At 41.3% G+C, this 17871-nt stretch overlaps 1 protein-coding gene across 5 annotated transcripts in view; it reads right to left on the reverse strand.

The window, feature by feature from the left end:
- The window catches only part of CA8 (carbonic anhydrase 8 (inactive)), a 53629-nt gene extending 36565 nt beyond the window's left edge, over positions 1 to 17064 (reverse strand). For 3 of the 5 annotated variants that reach the window (XM_087931278.1, XM_087931276.1, XM_087931277.1), the window contains exons 1-3: positions 16719 to 17038; positions 14202 to 14393; positions 10358 to 10482 (exon numbers count right to left, since the gene is read on the reverse strand). In XM_087931278.1, coding sequence (XP_087787404.1) covers positions 10358 to 10482; positions 14202 to 14393; positions 16719 to 16779 — 378 coding nt within the window. In that variant the 5' untranslated portion in view covers positions 16780 to 17038. Of the gene's footprint in view, positions 1 to 10357; positions 10483 to 14201; positions 14394 to 16718 lie in introns of all 5 variants that reach the window. The other 2 variants (XM_026706174.2, XM_087931279.1) reach the window with 2 other exon arrangements.
- Positions 17065 to 17871: the final 807 nt, after the last annotated feature.

Consider the following 17871-nt stretch of genomic DNA (forward strand, 5'->3'; position numbering starts at 1 on the left):
CGGACTGCCTATATCCTTGCCTGTTTGTGCTTAGTTTCTATCAGGCTAACCAGGGTTAGTTGGCTCTGTAGCCCTTCCCCCAGCAGGCGAGTTAGCAGCTCTGCCATCCCCTTCCCGGTCCGTCCGGCAGGGTAGCTGCCTGGCGTTCAACTTTTGGCTAATTGGCTTCTGGGCTAGGCCCTGCTGTGCAACAGCCTCCTATTTTAAATACAAAAAAATTTTTTTGATCAAAGGGGGTGCGAAACGTGCTCTAGGATCCCGGCCTCACGAGGCCGCATCCAAACGTGCAACTGTCCGAGGACCCATGATGGCACTTTACTTTAAAATTTTTGGTTGGTAGCCCCAGGGACGCCTGCCACTGCTCGAGGCCTACCTGCAGGCCGCATTGTGTTTGATTCCTGGGCAGATCCTTGGAATGTCCAAATCCCTGCTGGTACCTTGCAATCCTGCCTTGGTACTCCTCTAGATATAGGAGTCTACTGGCTACACAGTCTCTCCCCAGCACGGGAGGTAGCAGCTCCGCCATCCCCTTCCCGGTCCGCCCGGCAGGGCGGTTTTTAGCGTCCATCTTTGGCAATTGGCTTCTGGGCTAGGCCCTACTTCTCAACAACGTGCAAAGCACCTCTGTTGCCCTTGACCTAGGGGGTGCGAAGCGAGTACTGGGTTTCCGGCCCTGCTTAGGCTGTGTCCAGCCTTGTTAATCACCTCACGTTAATCAAGAACTTTTCCTCCTTTCTCCTCTCCAGATGGCAGACGACAATGCATCTCGTGGCACTTCCCTGAAGGCCAAGGCTAAGTCTCACCACCTGCGCAAACAAGCACAGGAAACATCCAAAGCCTCTCAAAGGGATGCCCTTAGGCGACACAGGGCCCTTGAAAAGGAGATTGACAGACGCTCTAAGGAGTCAAGCTCTGTGCCTCTGGACCCTTCCAATCCCACTCCCTCTACCTCCACCCATCCTCCCTCCTCCCCTGCTTCTGCCTCTCCATCGCAGCCTGGACAGGCCCCTGAGGCCACCTTCCCCCCCGCTGCTGCAGGTCTGCGCCCGGAGGAGCCTCACCCACCCCCACGGTGGAAATCCCGAAAATCTCAAGCGAGCGATGGAGCTGGCCATCCGGCACGGGATAGCACAACAGTTTCAGCAGCTGACCGGTCTGGCCCCTAGGCCTGAGGCCCCCGAGGCTCGAGGATCAGCAACCGCATGGTCAGGTAGCTCTCCACGGGGACTTGACCCTGCCCTTGGAGATGGAGGAGATGGAAGCCCAGGAACTCGGGGACCCTACCCTCTTTGGGGACGAGGAGGATCTCGAATTGGGGTCTGTCGTAGACAGTGAACTCCTCTTGGGAGCAAGCCCCCCAGAAGGGGACATGTCGGAGGACGAGGGCCTCTCTCCAGGCCAGCCCGCGTTTCTGGGGCTGTTTAAACCACATCTATTTAGGTCCCTCCTGTTCAAGGCCAGGAATACCTCGGGCCTGAACCCTCCCCCCACCCAACCCAGCGGCATCGGGGTTCCTCCCGACTCCATTTTCTCCCAGCCTGTGGTGGAAACCGAAGTGATTCCTGTCCCACCCATATTCTCTGACATGGTCTCAAGGCAGCTAGCCTCCTCGGGGCCTCCTCCCCCTCCCAACGCCCAGGACAAGCGGTTTTTCAATCTTGAACCGCAGTTCTCTACCTTGCTCGATCCCCCCTGTGGACGAGCCCGTAGTAGGTCTGGCCTCCCGCTCAACTCCCAGCGAGTCCCTCGAAGCTCTCCAGCCCGAGGACAAGCAGGCTGAACTGGCCCTGCGCCGCTCATCTCTCTGATGCCTGGGCGGTCAGGGCCTCCACCGCTGCGTCTTTTTCACCAGAACCTCCATCAAGTGGCTCCAGCAGCTCAAGCAGCACGTCCCGCAGCTAATCTCAGAGCGCACCAGGATATTGCCAAGATCCTGGCCGCAGCCGAGTTCTCTGCAGGCGCCACCTTCCAGGCTGCAAAATTCTCCACCAGGGCCATCTCGTCCCAGGTCACTGCCCGTCGCCTTCTCTGGCTCCGCCACTGGCAGGCGGACGTAAAAAACAAGGCTAAGCTAGCATCAGCCCCCATCTCTGGGGGAAGCTATTTGGACCGGTTCTCGACCCATTCCTGGCGAGACCCGCAACAAGCGCAAATATCTCCCTTCTCTTGCTAGGAGGTCTGATTTCAGAGGTTCCTCTCCCTCTTCTCGCCAAGGTTCTTCCCGCTCTTCCTCCTTCCCCAGGTACTACCAAACATCTCCCTACAGGCCTCCCGACCGATCGGAACCAGACAGGTCCGGAGGCACCTCGTCAGGAAGCCCTCCCGGGGATCCGAGAGGTTCGTTCCGTCGTCCCGATAATGCAGTCACCCCCAGGTGGCTGCCCCCACCAAAAAAAAAAAAAAAAAAAGAAAGAAAGAAAGAAAGAAACAAGTATAAAGACGAGGAGAAGGAGAGCAAGAAAGCCAATCCTCTTCAGGCTTCTCGCCTAGTCTGGCTCCACTCTGACACTTAACTCCTGCAAAATCTCTTTCTCTTCAGCCTTGCCCAAACTGTTGGGAAGCCTAATCCTCATATCTGCCTTACCTCTCCATACCAAGACTCCCGGTAGACCATACGGCTCCCGGACGCAGGTTCATAGTCTGGAGCACCCTTGTCCTCCTCACCTTGCCCCAGGGCATCTGGCCGGCAACACATTTATCCCCACCCCATGTTAGCTGGGTTCCTTCTCTGGGCCCCGGCCCACAGCCTCATAATCTAGATACACGGACCCCTTGCCTGGTCCTCACTACTACCCTTAGTTCCCTCTGGGGCGGTCCTCGGTCAGTTGGCTCTTGAGCAGGGCCGAGCCGCCTCGCTCTGGGCGGAACCAAACTTGGTCCCCACTAGCACAGGTCACAGTTTGGGAACTCCTTACGTCTCCCCTCCATCATTCTGACCTGGAGTTCTCTCAGGGGGTTCCCAACAGGGTCTATCCCATAACACCCTAGGGCGTCCCATTGCCACCCTCGCAGCGGTGACCCTCCGGTTATTGAGGCGCCTCCCCTCACTCTGGCTAGGTCTTTTCAGGGGAACTTCCATCCTCGCCTCTGCCCGGGCTCCTCGTGCCGGGTCCCTAACAAGGTTTTGGCCGCTCTACCTAGTCTCCTTGCCCCACGGTCTCAGTAAGCATCTGTGGCATCCCGGCAGGGCTACCTTTAGACAGCCCCGTCTCCTTCATCAGGCCCTCTCGTTGAGGCATTCCAACCTCCGAGGGGTTCTCCTGTTAGGCGTGCCCTCCAGCGGGTCATCAGGGTTCCAGGAGAGGTCCCATTCCAGACGGGAGCCCGCCCGCAGGACTAGCCAAGCTTTGGTATGTCCCAACCTGGACACTCGAGACAGCTCTATGGAAAAGGGCGTTGGTTCTTACCTGATACGCTTCTTTTCGTAGAGCTGTTGAGAGTGTCCAGCCCCACCCGTAGGCCGTCTGGTGGGAAACCCTGCTGTTCGACCGAGCAAACTAATATTTTTTTCCTGAGTAAGATGAGAACAGGACCTTCCTTCTCGTCTTCGCAAAACTGGGGCGCGCCCGGAGGACCATGTGATGGTGAGAGGCGTGCCTGAATCTCAAGCTCAGCCTGTGAGAGCCGAGACTGGAGCTCCTCCCAACCTGGACACTCTCAACAGCTCTACGAAAGAAGCGTATCAGGTAAGAACCAACGCCCCTTCCCTTTGTAAGCACTACCCAGACTGTAACGGGACAACATCAAGGACAGGACGCAACTATAGAATTCACTGCCACCAGACATAGTGATGATCATTTCCAAACATACGTACAAACGCAGCACCTCTCTGCAACCTCTTAAAGCAACCACATCTTTCCCCGGGATCATGCGAGGGCATGGCTGCTTTGAAATGAGCAGACAGTGCTATATGAAGGATCCTTGGTTCTCTCTGAGCTTGCTTGTTTTCTTGCCTACGTTTCATTACCCTAACAAGGTAACATCATCAATGCTAGTGTATTGCACACCACTTACTACCGTAGCATTGATGATGTTACCTAGTTAGTGTAATGAAACATCTGTCAAAAAACAAGCAAGCTCAGGGAGCACCAAGGACCCCTCATTTCAATCCTGAGCTACAAATATTCTCCTTTATTGATACAGTGCTAAATGCCTGTTTCCCACACTTCCCCACAAGTGCTTTTTGAGGATTAAAATGGCCAATCACTTCTATAGCTGAACAAAGATAATTAGCCTTCTGCAGGTGCCTTCTTTATTCTTATAGGTGTGATACATAATTGTTGCATGGCAACTTTTGTGAACCTTACAAATCCAAGGACATAGCAGCACAGAATTTTTAAGACAAAAGTGAAAAAGAACTGCATGGCTATCTGCCCAACACATAAGATAGAATGCTAAATTGGCTGCCCTGGGACAAAGCACTTTTTGTACTGCTGCAGCTGACATGGCAGCATTAAATCAGACTGCCAGGCTGTGAAATCAATGAAACTTCCTTCCATGTTAAATAGATTTGGAGCTCTGTGTTAAGGGTCAATACTAAGAACTTATCTGAGTGATTTTATCACTCAGGGAAAAAAGTTGTGAAAAAGAAAAGAAGATTCATTCTAACAATATGTAATAAACTTATTATTGAATAAAATATATTACAAAGGGAGATGTTTCATGAGATCATATATATGTAACAAGTATCCTAGATTAGGCAATTTGTCCATTAAATTCTTATTGTCTGATCTAGTTGGCAACACTTTTCCACAGTAGAGGTTTTTCATGATATTTGTTATTTAGTTCCTTTTAACTGGAGAATGAGTTTGGAAACTTTTGTATGCAAAGTGCTATTTTATATGCCCCTGAGCTGTTTTCCCTTGTCCAATAACTAATTATTTGGTTCTATGCAAAGTGTAATATGCATCCTTGCTAGATAATCCAGGAAAATTCAGAAGGACAGGCCTCTCGCTAGCTATGCTTATTGTTTTCCAAAGTGGAGGATATATTTATTTACATATAAGCACAATAAAGGACTTTGCATCAGATTACAGCAAGCTTTAGCTTGCTTTTGATAGAATCTCCCTCCTTTTTTTAGCAATAATGTTGAATACTTTTATTTCCTATTAATTATGTTTGATTCTCAGAGACTCCCTGGACAAATCCCTGCAGTTTTCTTAATAAAGTGTTTCAAAAGTGGTTTGCCATTGCCTCCTTCCTAGGGCTGAGAGAAAGCTCATGGTCATTCAGCTGACTCTGTGCCTGAGACAGGACTAAACTCACATTCTCCCAATTTCTAACGTGATGCCTTAACTACTATGCCAAAACAGCATTCTAAATACTTTTTACAGAGCAATAAATACTGAATACTTTTAGTAATGCTTCCTATTACATACACTGGGTCTCTTCTTCAACATCCTTTTTCAGAAAGCAGATCAGTTTATTTGTATCGTGCTGAGGCAAAAAACAAAATGGCAGCTTCTCTCTAGTCCACCTACTCAACCTTATTTTAACAGTGGAAATGGACAGCATTTTTTGCCACAACAGGGGCAGCAAAATAGTGCTAGCACACATAGCTCTCGACATAGCGAATCACAACTGAGATGCAGCACATCATATAAAGCAGTCAAGGTTCTATGAACAGAATATTTGTGTAAAATAAATCAGACAAAGCAAACCTACTTCTCTCAACAATTTATCATTGGAAAATAATACCACAATTGTGAACCTCTGATGTACCAGTATCTGTTGACTTTTTTCTTTTTATTCTGTGGCTTAAGGTTAATGGTAAACTTCAATTTTATAAAACAAACAATCTTACTAATCTGTATAGTCTGCAAATATTATATTAGCATCAGCTAATTCAAACTGAAAAAAATATCTGCTGTAGGGGACTTTCTCATTCAGCAACCACTATTGTTCTAAGGGTCAAGACATTAATTATGCTTCTAAATCTGTGGGTGTCTGTTTTTAAATACATGCCATATTATAAACTAGAGGGAGAATATATTCCCTTTGCCCTTGTCATATTCCTCATCTAAATTGGAAAACCAGTTTCTGCTGCTTCCTGGAGGACATGAAGTATACAGAATTTCTCTGCCTGCAGTCAGCCTCTTACACATCTCAGTCAATAAGTATCACACTATTCAGAACACAGATATGGTATTTTTATATCATAATTCGGAATACATAAGATGTTTTCCCTCCCATAGGTGATGCTTGGTGGGAAGAGAAACAAAGCAAAGGACAAAGGACAATCTCCCAATCACATTTATATTGCCGCCTATTCACCCATGGCAAAAAACTTTCTTTAAGTTTTGCTGATTGAGGCTGAAAGGACAGCATCTACCTTTTGATTTGTTCCTGAAATACAATAAGGGCTTGGCTGATGGAGTTGTGCAATTTACAGTCAATGGGGAACCCAGTGGGAAGTTGCAAGCCGCAGTCAGCTTGCAAGCAGGTTGGCAGGTAAGTAAGTGGCTGCTGGTGGCTTGGGGACATGCCAGGGCATGACTGCTGCCAGGTGCCTCAGGGTATACAGGTGGCTGCCATGGGCAGGGGATGCCATAGGTAGCCAGGGTCCTCAGGAAAAAAAGCCACTGGAATGTAAACAACTTACCAAAGCAACATGCAACTTTCTCTGCCAGCTTCCCTTTTGACTTTACTTGTCAGGAGTTGGCAGGAAAGTTGCAAATGGTGACTGTGTGACCATGGGACTCTGCAACCATTGTAAATGTGAGTCGGTTGCCAAGCAGGAGGTACTGTGATGACTGGAACTACAAGATCCTGTCATAAGTACCCTCATAACTTTGAATGGTTACTAAACTGATTAACTGAGGACTATCTGTAATTCTACTGTGTGTTCTTTTCAGATCCCAACCCTGAAATACTAAATCATAAATTTCAAGCAAAGATTTTCAAGATTTGCCAGTACATTCATTCACTGTCTTGTTTAAAAATATGGGAGTTTGTTTCTTCCTGTAACAAAAGGAACAAATGTTCTATTAAACTAAACCTTTAAAAAACCAGAAGTTTAAAAAGTATTTTTTTTTAAAAAAAGTATCAAAAATCTGTTTGTAAAAATTTCTATACAGATGATACTTTAGATGTTTGCAAACATCTGAAAAATAAAATAAATGAAAAAAGCAAGCTAAATATGCCAACCAGACTGTCACGGATTGATTCTTGGTTTATTACTTTAAAAAAAACTTAAATATCTACTAACATTATCCATCAATTAAATCTGTAAATTATCATTTTAAGGCCATTCACAGACTACTTTAACCTCTTTTTTTAACCACATAGTTAATCTTCTCCATGAAATTTGTTCATATTATTATTAAGCCTTTAAAACAAATTCCAGGTTCTAAGGAAAAATACATATTTTAGAAATATAACTATACTGTCATATTATACTGCTATACTGTTGACTCTACAACTAACTAGAGGTTTTAATAGCTTAAGTGTAGACTCTTTATTACACTAAATAAGATAAAGAGATTTATCTGAAGTCTGATTCTCCCATTATAAAACAGTGACTGTACAGTGGCATATACATTACTGGTGCTTTTGTAGAACAGCTTTTTAATATTAATGTTATAGTGTATATTTTTGTTATATGGTTGACCAATGAGAAAAAAGGGCCTTAAGATTTAAAGGAATCTAATTGACGTTTCCCTGTTTCAGTTTTTCTTACCTGTCTATTGTTTGTTTTTAAGGATAAAGTGGAACTAATTCTGCAAACTTGATTTGACCCCAAATTATTTTGGCACAGAGCCATCCAAGAAGGGTTCAAAAAGGTCAATATGGCCATGCAACTGAAGTCCTGTCCCCTTTTAATGCATATTGTCACAGATTTCAAAACAAGCAGATCTTTGATCGTTCAGTCACAGCCACCATCTTGATTCTTTTTTGCTGCTCCTTAGGCACAGAAAGCTAAGAGAACTTGAAGGAAAAAAGTGTGAAGGGAAAGAGTAGAGATGACTAACAGGAAACAGGAGAAAGGAAAAGTATAAGCATCCGGGAAAACAGGAGGTTTGAGATAAGAAATTCTAGATAAGCAGAGAGTTTTGCACCTTTAAACAGAAAAGTCATATTCCATATTGTTTATTCATGTATTGGTATTGTTAATAGTTTGATTGTTGGTAACAAACTGGCCTACCCGGTCAGCATACAATACACCACTAAGCAATGCCAAGAAAAGAGCTAATACGAGACAAAATAACATCAGATTAAGAAATCTATATTTCTAATCTTAGGTGGGGGAGGAAGATTTTAAACTATTTAGCCCCACCCCCAATTTACAAATCATGCCATTTCTAAGTAGAAAAAAAAATGCTTTAGCAAAATAATATATCCCACAAAAAATAGATAAAGAAGAAAAAAATGTTCTGTTTTTAAACTTATAAATGGATGAAGATAAAATAGCACGATATTTAAAGCCAAACAAAAATGTAGTGAAAGAGTTTGGCTATATTAAAAAAACAACTTAGATGCATGAGGAAACACATAAATACTGCAACCACCATCACAGGTTTGAGATATATTCAGGCTAAGCATTTTGAACACTCGCTGCATCTTCTAGATTAGTGTTTCATCATATATGGTCATAGAACCCATGGGGGGGTCTCCCAAAACCATCTTTCAGAGGTCTCTGTAATCAAAATCTTTTGCCAGATATTGAAGATACTTACAATCTTTAAAATATCACTCTTCTCATTATTACTTTTCATTTGTTAAAAATGGCCTTTTATGAAAATATATTTTATGTTAATATTTAATGTGCTCTTATTGCTATTTGTGCATGATTTAATAAATAAATATTCTACGCGTACATCAATTTTAATTTTTAATATGGTGAATATCGATAAATATAACCTTTACCAACAAAAGCTCTTTGGTGTCCTCTGTAGTTTAAAAAGTAGGAAGAATTCCTGAAAACTTTTAAGAAATACTGTTCTAGATGTTGCATTTCATTAAAAACTGGAAATCATCTATGCACTAGATGCATACATTGTTTTCTTTTTTGTAATGTTATAAATCCCTCTCTGGTGACCCAATTAATGCAGTGGCTGCCCTCTCACAATGCATGCAGCCTGTGCAGGGTCTGGATGGGGCAAAACAGTACCCTCGGTAACACAAAGTGGCTGTAGATAGGCGGAACTTCAGGATCCAGAGGTTTATCATCTTTAATTCTGGATAGGGTGACATTACTGCAGACACACCTGGTATGCAATTGAGGATTCTCCTATACTCATGACTTCTGCTCAAAGAGTAGATGGCATCATGACTATGAGGGCCTTTGTGTTGTGTGCCCTTTTCTGGGTCATGTGGTCCTGCGCTCAGTCACTCATCTTGTGCTTGGATTATTGCAATATACTCTACATGGGGATACACCTGAAGAGTGTTCAGAAAGTGGATACAATTGGTCCAGAATGCAGCAGCGCAGACTGTTTTGAATGCCTCTAGGCTGGCACATGTAGCACCACTGTTATGTGAGCTGCACTGGTTGCCAATCTGTGTCTGGGTCCAACTCCTGTAGAAAAGCTGTAAAAAAGTATTCCTTATTACTTTTAAAACCCTCTATGGCATGGGTTCAGGATATCTATGGAACCATCTTTTTGCAATGGGACTGACCCCTCCCATTTGTGCTGGCAAAAGGGCTAGTGTGAACCCCATCAGCCAAGGAATTTCAACTGGTGGGATCCAGAGGAAAAACCTTTTCTGACATGGGCCCCATCCTTTGAAACATCTTGTCAAAGGAGGTGAGATCTGCCTCCATCCTTTTTAAGGCTTCAGGAAAAGTCTTAAAACTTGGCTACACCGGCTAGGATAGGGCCCTGAAGGAGTTACTGGAAGGAGGTGGTTGGTGCAGTAACAGAGAAGGTATCAGCACTTTTCTACTTCAAACCTGTGATTTTTTTAGTTTGTTTTAATGTTTTGTAGTTTAAATATGTTTTATATTCATAATTATGTTGATATCTGCATGTTTTATCACATTATAAGATGCTCAGAGTTTTCTCAAACCACAAGATGGGCAACAAGTGCAGTTTAAGAAGAGGAAGCAAAACAACTTGTTACTCAAGGTGACACAGAAATTGCTACGGTGGCATGTATTTTTTAGAATATTATTAATGCCAAAGTTTATAGTACTGTTTGTTAATTTTATGTCCAATTAATCACACAGAAATAGTTCTGGAGGCATAATCCTATGCATGTAAATTTAAATTCTCTGTGCCTACCTCAACTGACAGTCATTAATTGTTGCTATAAATCAATAAGATGCTGGGTTAAAATGAAACCAACTTGTATTGTGGTAATGATTTAACATTAAGAAAATAAATTCTAAGGCTATGTAAGGTGAGACCACTCTTACCTCCATGGGAAATGCTTTAAAATTAACTGTGTGTTCTGAGCCACGCTGATTTTCTCTGCCCCAGTGAAATCGAACACTGTGAAGTTCAAATTCATGGCCCTGCGGTAACGGGCCTCCCACTAACACTGGAAAAGAGCACAATACAAATTATAGCAAGTGATATTCATGGCTAGCAATGTTTTAAAACCCCTCTCAACAAACAGTTGGAAAATTGTTTCTCTTTGGGCAAAGGTCAAATGTGATAACTGCAGTGGAGTTCACATTTAACACAGTTGGTAGAGCAATAAATATACTTCATGGTTATACTATGCCAATATCATCCAGTTGCATTCTTTTATTTATATGTCACCATTTTTCTTAGTGAAATATATACATTGAATCGTCTTTATGAAAACAAACTATCCTGTACAAGAGGTCCATGTTTTACTATGTGACAGTTGCCTTGAGATTATATTTGGCCATTTGAATACAAGAGGGAAATAAGTAGTAAAAGCAGTGGCTGGACACACACATTACTGTAACCCACAATGTAATTTGTTTGGCTGTAGCTTCACATATTGTCTGATTTCAGCAACTGAGGCTCATTCAACCGATCGTAGATAAAACATCACACTTGAGCTCCATGTGTGAGTCCTGCTAATATGTAACAATGAAGACTGATTAGCTATTCAAAACTATTTGATAGAGAGAAGCAACAGGAGGCAAGTACCGTATTTCCCCATGTATAAGCCACCCCTTTTTTCCAAAATTTTCAAGCCCAAAAAGTAGGGGGGTGGCATATACAAAGCAGGTACACTTTTTATATGTGAAAAATGCATGAAATAATAAAGTAGGAATAAACTGGTTTTCCAGCAGTATGCTATACTTTTTTGTAAAAATTGTACGTTATGATACGATTACGAGTGCGAGTACGCGATAGAAATGCATACGCTAGGCATCGGCCTGAATGCTTCGTTCCTACTCTCGTTCGATGCGTAGATTGCTAGCGTCGCCCGCACCGCTTTGCGTCATGACCGAAGTTGTAGATCTAGACGTCGAATTTTGTTTCTTTGTAAATTTTCTTTCTTCATAACTTGTTTCTCTAATAAAATATTTTTTCAAAACTTCACAGTCCAAAAATTGGGGGGGTGGCTTATACAAAGGGGGTGCTTATACATGGGGAAATACGGTAAATCTGATGCATACATTCTACAAAGTTGTACTGAGTAACCATTCAATTTAAAATTTTAGAAGCCACCAGCAAATGAGAAACCATTTTGGATGGTGTCTTTCTCCCTAGACAGTTCATATAAATATACTTGGGGGATATTTTGGAGTATTTTAAGCTGTGTTTTTCGCCTTTGTGTTAAAACTATACAGTGGTAAATGCATGAAAATGTTACAAAGCATATATTAATCTTCAATTACTTCTTTCTAGTCAGACTCAGAAATAGCAATAGCACTTAGATTTATATACCACTTCACAGTGATTTACAAACCTCTTAGTGGTTTACAGAGTCAATATATTGTCCACACAATCTGGGTCCTCATTTTACCGACCTTGGAAGGATGGAAGGCTGAATCAACCTTGAGCCTGGTGAGATCTGACCTGCCAAATTTCAGGCAGCCGGCAGTCAGCAGACGTAGCCTGCAGTACCGCATTCTAACCACTGTGCCACCACAGCTCTTATGTTGCTCAAGTTTCTCATTGGAAGTTTGGAAAGTGATTTTTTTAAACCAATTTTTCATAAATATTGTGGATGAAAAATGAGACTGACATTGTACCAGTATATTTTGAGGTTTTCTGGGGAGATTACACACACACCCACTTAGTAAGTAGTTTGTTTGTTTTTTAATTTTAAGCTTATGGAGTTTTGTTTATTATATTCTGCATAACAAAAAAACAAAATAACTGTCTTAGAAGGAAAAATTGTTTGATAGATTTAGATAATGTTGAACTTTGTAATCTTACTTCAGCCTGCAAAAGAGAAGTGTCATTGACAAAGCAAAATATCAGTCAGCATTAGATCTGGTACATAAAAACATTGCCTTTAGGGCAGACAGTTTTGACTCTTTTTCCCTTGATAACAATAACAAAAAAAACAGACTGGTAAATTAAAAGGGAATCTGTTAATTTTGAGATCAACAAATTTACTGCATATTTACTTCACATATCATATTGTAATAAGGCCACTCTTTAAAAAAATGGGGTATGGGGGAAATGAAATCCTAAATTTCAAATGTTCCTTTTCTGCCAAACAAGCCACCCAAAGTATGTGTCTATTTGAATTGCCTTCATCTCTATGTTTCAGTAGGCTTGACATTCCCCTCTTTTAACACAAATCCAGTATCTGTACATATGCAACATATGCCTCTCTCCAATTTGTAATTGCTTGAGGTATGGTGGGCATAATTTTTCCCTGATTTCTGTTTGTAATTTTGGAGAATATCTAAAGTGGAACTTAAAAACTTTCCTGACTCAAAGCTATAAGTTACCAAGGCAGTATTTCTTCTAATGAAAAGATTTCTTTTTGTCTAACCCCAGCTGCCTCATATTATTTAGAACATTGCCAAGAATATTAAAAACATTATTTTTATATATATAATCAACACTGAATGCTGGCAAAGGAATATTTGTTTAAAATGTATACTAGAGAGGGTAATTTTCTGAGCTCTTTTCTGTTTGAAAGAGATATAAGATTCATATCTCCTATTTGCACACACATTATTATGTATGTTTCCTGGTGGAGTGAGGTCTCATTCCTTTCACTCCCAGCAATCAGCCATCTGCTTTTCCAAGCGATCTTTGAGTTGCAACAATATATGGCTAATGTCTCCATGAGGCTCACAGGATGCCTTTTCCATACTGATCACACATGGGTTATGTACGTGAAAGCAAAGAAGTAGGAATTCAATATTCTAAGCAGGCATTCTATAGATATATTGATATTGATATTTTCATGATGCTGAAAAGTATGTCCAAATGCTGAACTGATAAAAAAAAATCAAAGGACTTAAGTTCAAATAGTTAGAGGCCATCAATTTGGTGAAGGGTAGCTGAAGCACTGCCTTTCCTGAGTTCCAGTTTGACAATGAGAATTAAAATGAAATAAATTAAGAGCCCTGATAATCAAGAATGAAAGCCTTGAGCCAATCAGTTATTTAATACATGGAACATCCTTTTCCTTCACTCTTATACTTTTTACCGCACAACCATAAAAATTCAGTTCTGATTCAGTTCAGTTCAGAGTTCAGATCACAGACCTTGGCTCAGTCTCTTCATAAATGCACTATTAATGATTGAATTAATGTATGTGAAAGAAAGGAGGATTCTGATAAACTGGAGCAAGTTCAGAGGACAATAAAGCTGAAGAGAATAAAGAAAAATTGAGAAAAATGCATAACGTACAGCAATATGAAAACAGAGGGAGAATTTTATGGCACTGTTCATGTATATAAAGGGATTCTGTACAAATAAAGGTTCCAATCTCTCTGAATGCAGATTATGAAATTCATTTGTGTTAGACAAAAACAGATAGTGAGTGAATGTTAGGAAAAATTTCCTCTCAGTTAAAAATAATTTGACACTGGAACAAATTACTAGGAGTATCCCCTACTTCCTAGAATGGATTCAAGGAAAGCCCAGATAGCTCTCTGACAGGAATTCATTATTTTAGATTACTATCATGAGCAGCAGATTGGATTTAATGCCTAAATTCAGTTCTCTGATTCAAATAGAATATTTCTCAATTTGTTGCTACTATTGATACTAATGATAAGTAACATAATTTTAAAATGAAACAATGGGTGCTGTATTAGTTTATCCTAAAGCAAACAAAGGAAGTAAGTAGTGAAGAAAACATACTTGATTTGGTCTTTAAGAGGATCTGAACTGAGTGTCCATCATTGAGGATCTCACAATCACGGCATACAACATAATTTGGTGACAAGTGTACTTTCAGTAACAATGGATCATATTTGGCCTCTCTTGAATTCAAGTTAATAGGAGATTGATATTCCCCATTTGCATCAGGAAAGATTAGCCCCCACTCAACACCTGAAAAAGAGAATAACACATTTCATTGAAATGAAAGTTAACAGTTTTTCTCTATGCTCTTAGAAAAAAGGACTGTGACAAGATTTATCCTGTTCTGCTATACATTTTTCAAAGTTTGTTGAAGATAGTTGTCACAAGATCAGAAGTAAACAGTCTGACATTAGACTAGTCCAAACAAGAGGCAGGTGGAAACTGTCCCTCCCATCCAAATATAAGTAGCTAAATTAGTTAGACCACAGAGGCAAAAGGGTGCAACACAAGAATTTAATCTTGATTTCATTATCAACAGGGATTTCTTTTATAATAGCTTCACTTCTGCCTTTTCTAGATCACATTATCAAGAGAATTAAGACAAAATCCCTTGGAAAGTGAACCAAAATTATTTATACGTATCATATTTCAAGACCAAAACAGGGTCAAAGTTTTTAACTATTCAGTGAACATTTATCCAGAAGTCTGCTTCTTTATATGCAAATAGCAGCTTCAAAGTTATGGTCTGCATAAGAGCTACAACATTTAGAAAAATTGCATTTTCCACCTGCTCAATGCCAGCAATCAAGAATGTATACCAACAAATTCAAGAGGGTGCTTTTTCAAAAATGGTTCTCTAGTGCAAAGATGCATTTTCATCCACTATGGGCCAGCAGTTCGTGCCAAGATTTTTTCTTAAGAATATTAAATGTAAAATAATACAAAATAAAAATGGCAAAAATTTCTTTAGGGAAAATAAAAATATGTGACAAAACATCTCCTGTTCTCATTTTCAATTCCTATTATCACAATCATTGATCAGAAATAAAAAATGTATATTCAGTTTGATTTAAATACAGGTCAAAGAGTACTCTAGATTGACATGACCATCAATTTATGAAGTTGGAATTAACTAAAAGACTACAAAACAGTGTCATTTCTGACATTAAATAACTTGACAGGGATCTACAAGTAAAATTCCAGCAGGTAGGTTAAACAGGAGACAGCCAAAGAATCCCTAAAATAACATTGTAATAACACATGAGCTACTAATTCCTATTATCTTTAAGCCATAAAAATGTCATTCAGGTATAAAAACTGGAAATCAGGATTTTAAGAGAAAGTTTGCTTAGCCTGAGTAAAAGGCATGAAACATCACAAAACAGGGAATACATTTAAGTTGATTAAAACTCTTTTTAGATTAAAGGAAAGAATTAAATTCCTGTTTAACATCTTCTCAAAGGTGTTTTTCAAAAGGCAACTAGATTTCCTTGGGGTTTTTTTCCCTGTGAAAACATTTCACTTCTCATCCAAGAAGCTTCTTCAGTTTTTCAAGGAATAAAAACCCCAAGGAAGTCTACTTGCTTTTTCAAAAAAAGCTTAGGGGAAATCCATGATCTGGATGTTGAGAATTTCCATAGATATTTAATATCTTGATTTAACCAAATAAACTTGTATAGTTTTGCATAATGCTTCCTTCCCGTCATATCAGAAAATGTACATTTTTAATTTTTCACCACAACCACAAAAAACAGCATCCATTCAAAGAGAGAAGCAACCTGGAATTAAGGAGAAACTTCCTAATAGTGAGGACAATCAATCAGTGGAACAGCTTCCCTTCAGAAATCATGGGTGCTTCATCACTGGAGGTTTTTAAGAAGAGACTGAACAGTCACTTGTCTGAAAGGGTATAGATTAAAATCTCCTGCTTGAGGAGGGGGCTGGACTAGAAGACCTTCAAGGTCCCTTCCAGCTCTATCCCATCCTAGCCTAGCCTAGCCTATTCCTGCACACACACACAATTTTTCACTTAATCCAGCCTGAAAAAGAATCAGAATCCCAACAAATCCACCTTATCTATTTTGTTTTCTCAGTCCTCTATCACGAGATCACGGTGTACACAATATCCCATCTACAACGCTGGCTCCATGCTGCCTTGAAAAGCATGATCTCACCTTTCAAAACGCACAGATGATTTAAAAAAAAAACCCCGAGGGATTAAAAAATCCCTTTAAGGGGCCACAGCAATTGAAAGTAGAGCCTCGGTCATGCCAACGCCACACGGCAACGTGTTGTTAAAGCGGTTCGGAAGCTTTTTGTTTTATCTCCAAACAAACCCCTCACTTTTGGATGCAGCTGGCTTCACCTTGGCAACCTTTCCTTTTCGTCGGAAGAAAATTGCTTTATCGAACAGCCCCAGACACGACAACGAAGGCAAGCATTACCTGCACGTATTGATGGGGGACAAGAGGGCTTTCCTTTCCTTTCCGCCTTCTCCCACTCCCTCCCATTCTTCAGACTGGTCGCAGATTACAAACTCAACCCAGCCCCCCCACCCGGCGGCCTCCTGCTTACCTTCTTCGTAGCCCCAATCCACACTCTCCTCTCTCTCAGCGACTTGCCCTGATTCCTCCATAAAGCTGCCAGCTTTTTCCGCGCTTCGCAGGCGCTCTCAGCAAGACCCCCGCGCGGAAGCCGGCTCTCCGCCTGCTTGCGTGCCTGGACTGAAAGCACGAACCGGCGCTTTCTTAGCGAACTGCTAGGTTGGGACTGTGTGAAGACAGGCAACTTGGCTGCAAAGAGACACGTGTTCAGAAGGCGGTGCCTGTCTTGAGACGGCACTGTTGGTGCTCGTGCGCAACTAGCTGTGTCTGCACCGTTGCTTAGGTTAAAAGGCGTTAAGGAAAGAAATGTCCATGTCCGAAGGTCGAAAGGGTAAAACGATGCAGCCTAGAAAATGTGGTGAAAAAGAAGTTGGAAAGTGTGGCCTGGATCAGTCGTGAACTAACTAAAGTTTTTTTTTTAAAAAAAACAACAACCCTTGGTCTTCCCTATTTCAAGAATGTTTATAGCTGCCCCTTAAATTGTAACAGAGGAAAGTTGTTTTTCAAGCCTAGAAATGTTACTAGTTTTTTAAACTATAAACTATATTCAATCCTAATTTCAGTGCTCAGGAATACTCATGCCAAGGGTCTGTAATTATCTAATATTGCACTGTATCGTTTCAGACAACCAGCTTCTCTGTTTACATAGTTTGGGCATAGAATTGTCCTTTGACCTGAGTCAAATCCCAGAGATCTTTCCCATTATCTGGGCTCACCAGACTATTTGGGATCATAGCCTTCTGAAGCAGTAGAAAGCAAAAGAAAGCTGAACTAAAATTGTAAGCACAGTCATGTGATTTTTCACTTTGTGGGTGCTTTGCTAATGACCAGGTGCCAGTTCTACTTGTGGTCACTAAGCAAAGTCTACCTATAGTATATGCCAGAGAAGTGCTATCTGTTCATCTCTGAGTTGTCATAAAATAGCATGAAATAGTCTGCCTCAATTCCCTATCCTTTTTCTATTGCATCTATTCTCAGTCACTGTTTTTTGGATTTTTCAGACGCTACTCATAAGATACAAAACAATTGGTTTAATCTCTGGCTTTGGGATTCTTTCTCTCTCTCCAACATGACTCCTCCAGTTAATGATGGTTCTATCCATTCTATCCAGACACAAATTAGGT

The sequence above is a fragment of the Pseudonaja textilis genome, chromosome 3, assembly GCF_049901715.1.
Source record: "Pseudonaja textilis isolate UNSWEBS1 chromosome 3, rPseTex1.2, whole genome shotgun sequence".
Classification (NCBI taxonomy): Eukaryota; Metazoa; Chordata; class Lepidosauria; order Squamata; family Elapidae; genus Pseudonaja; species Pseudonaja textilis.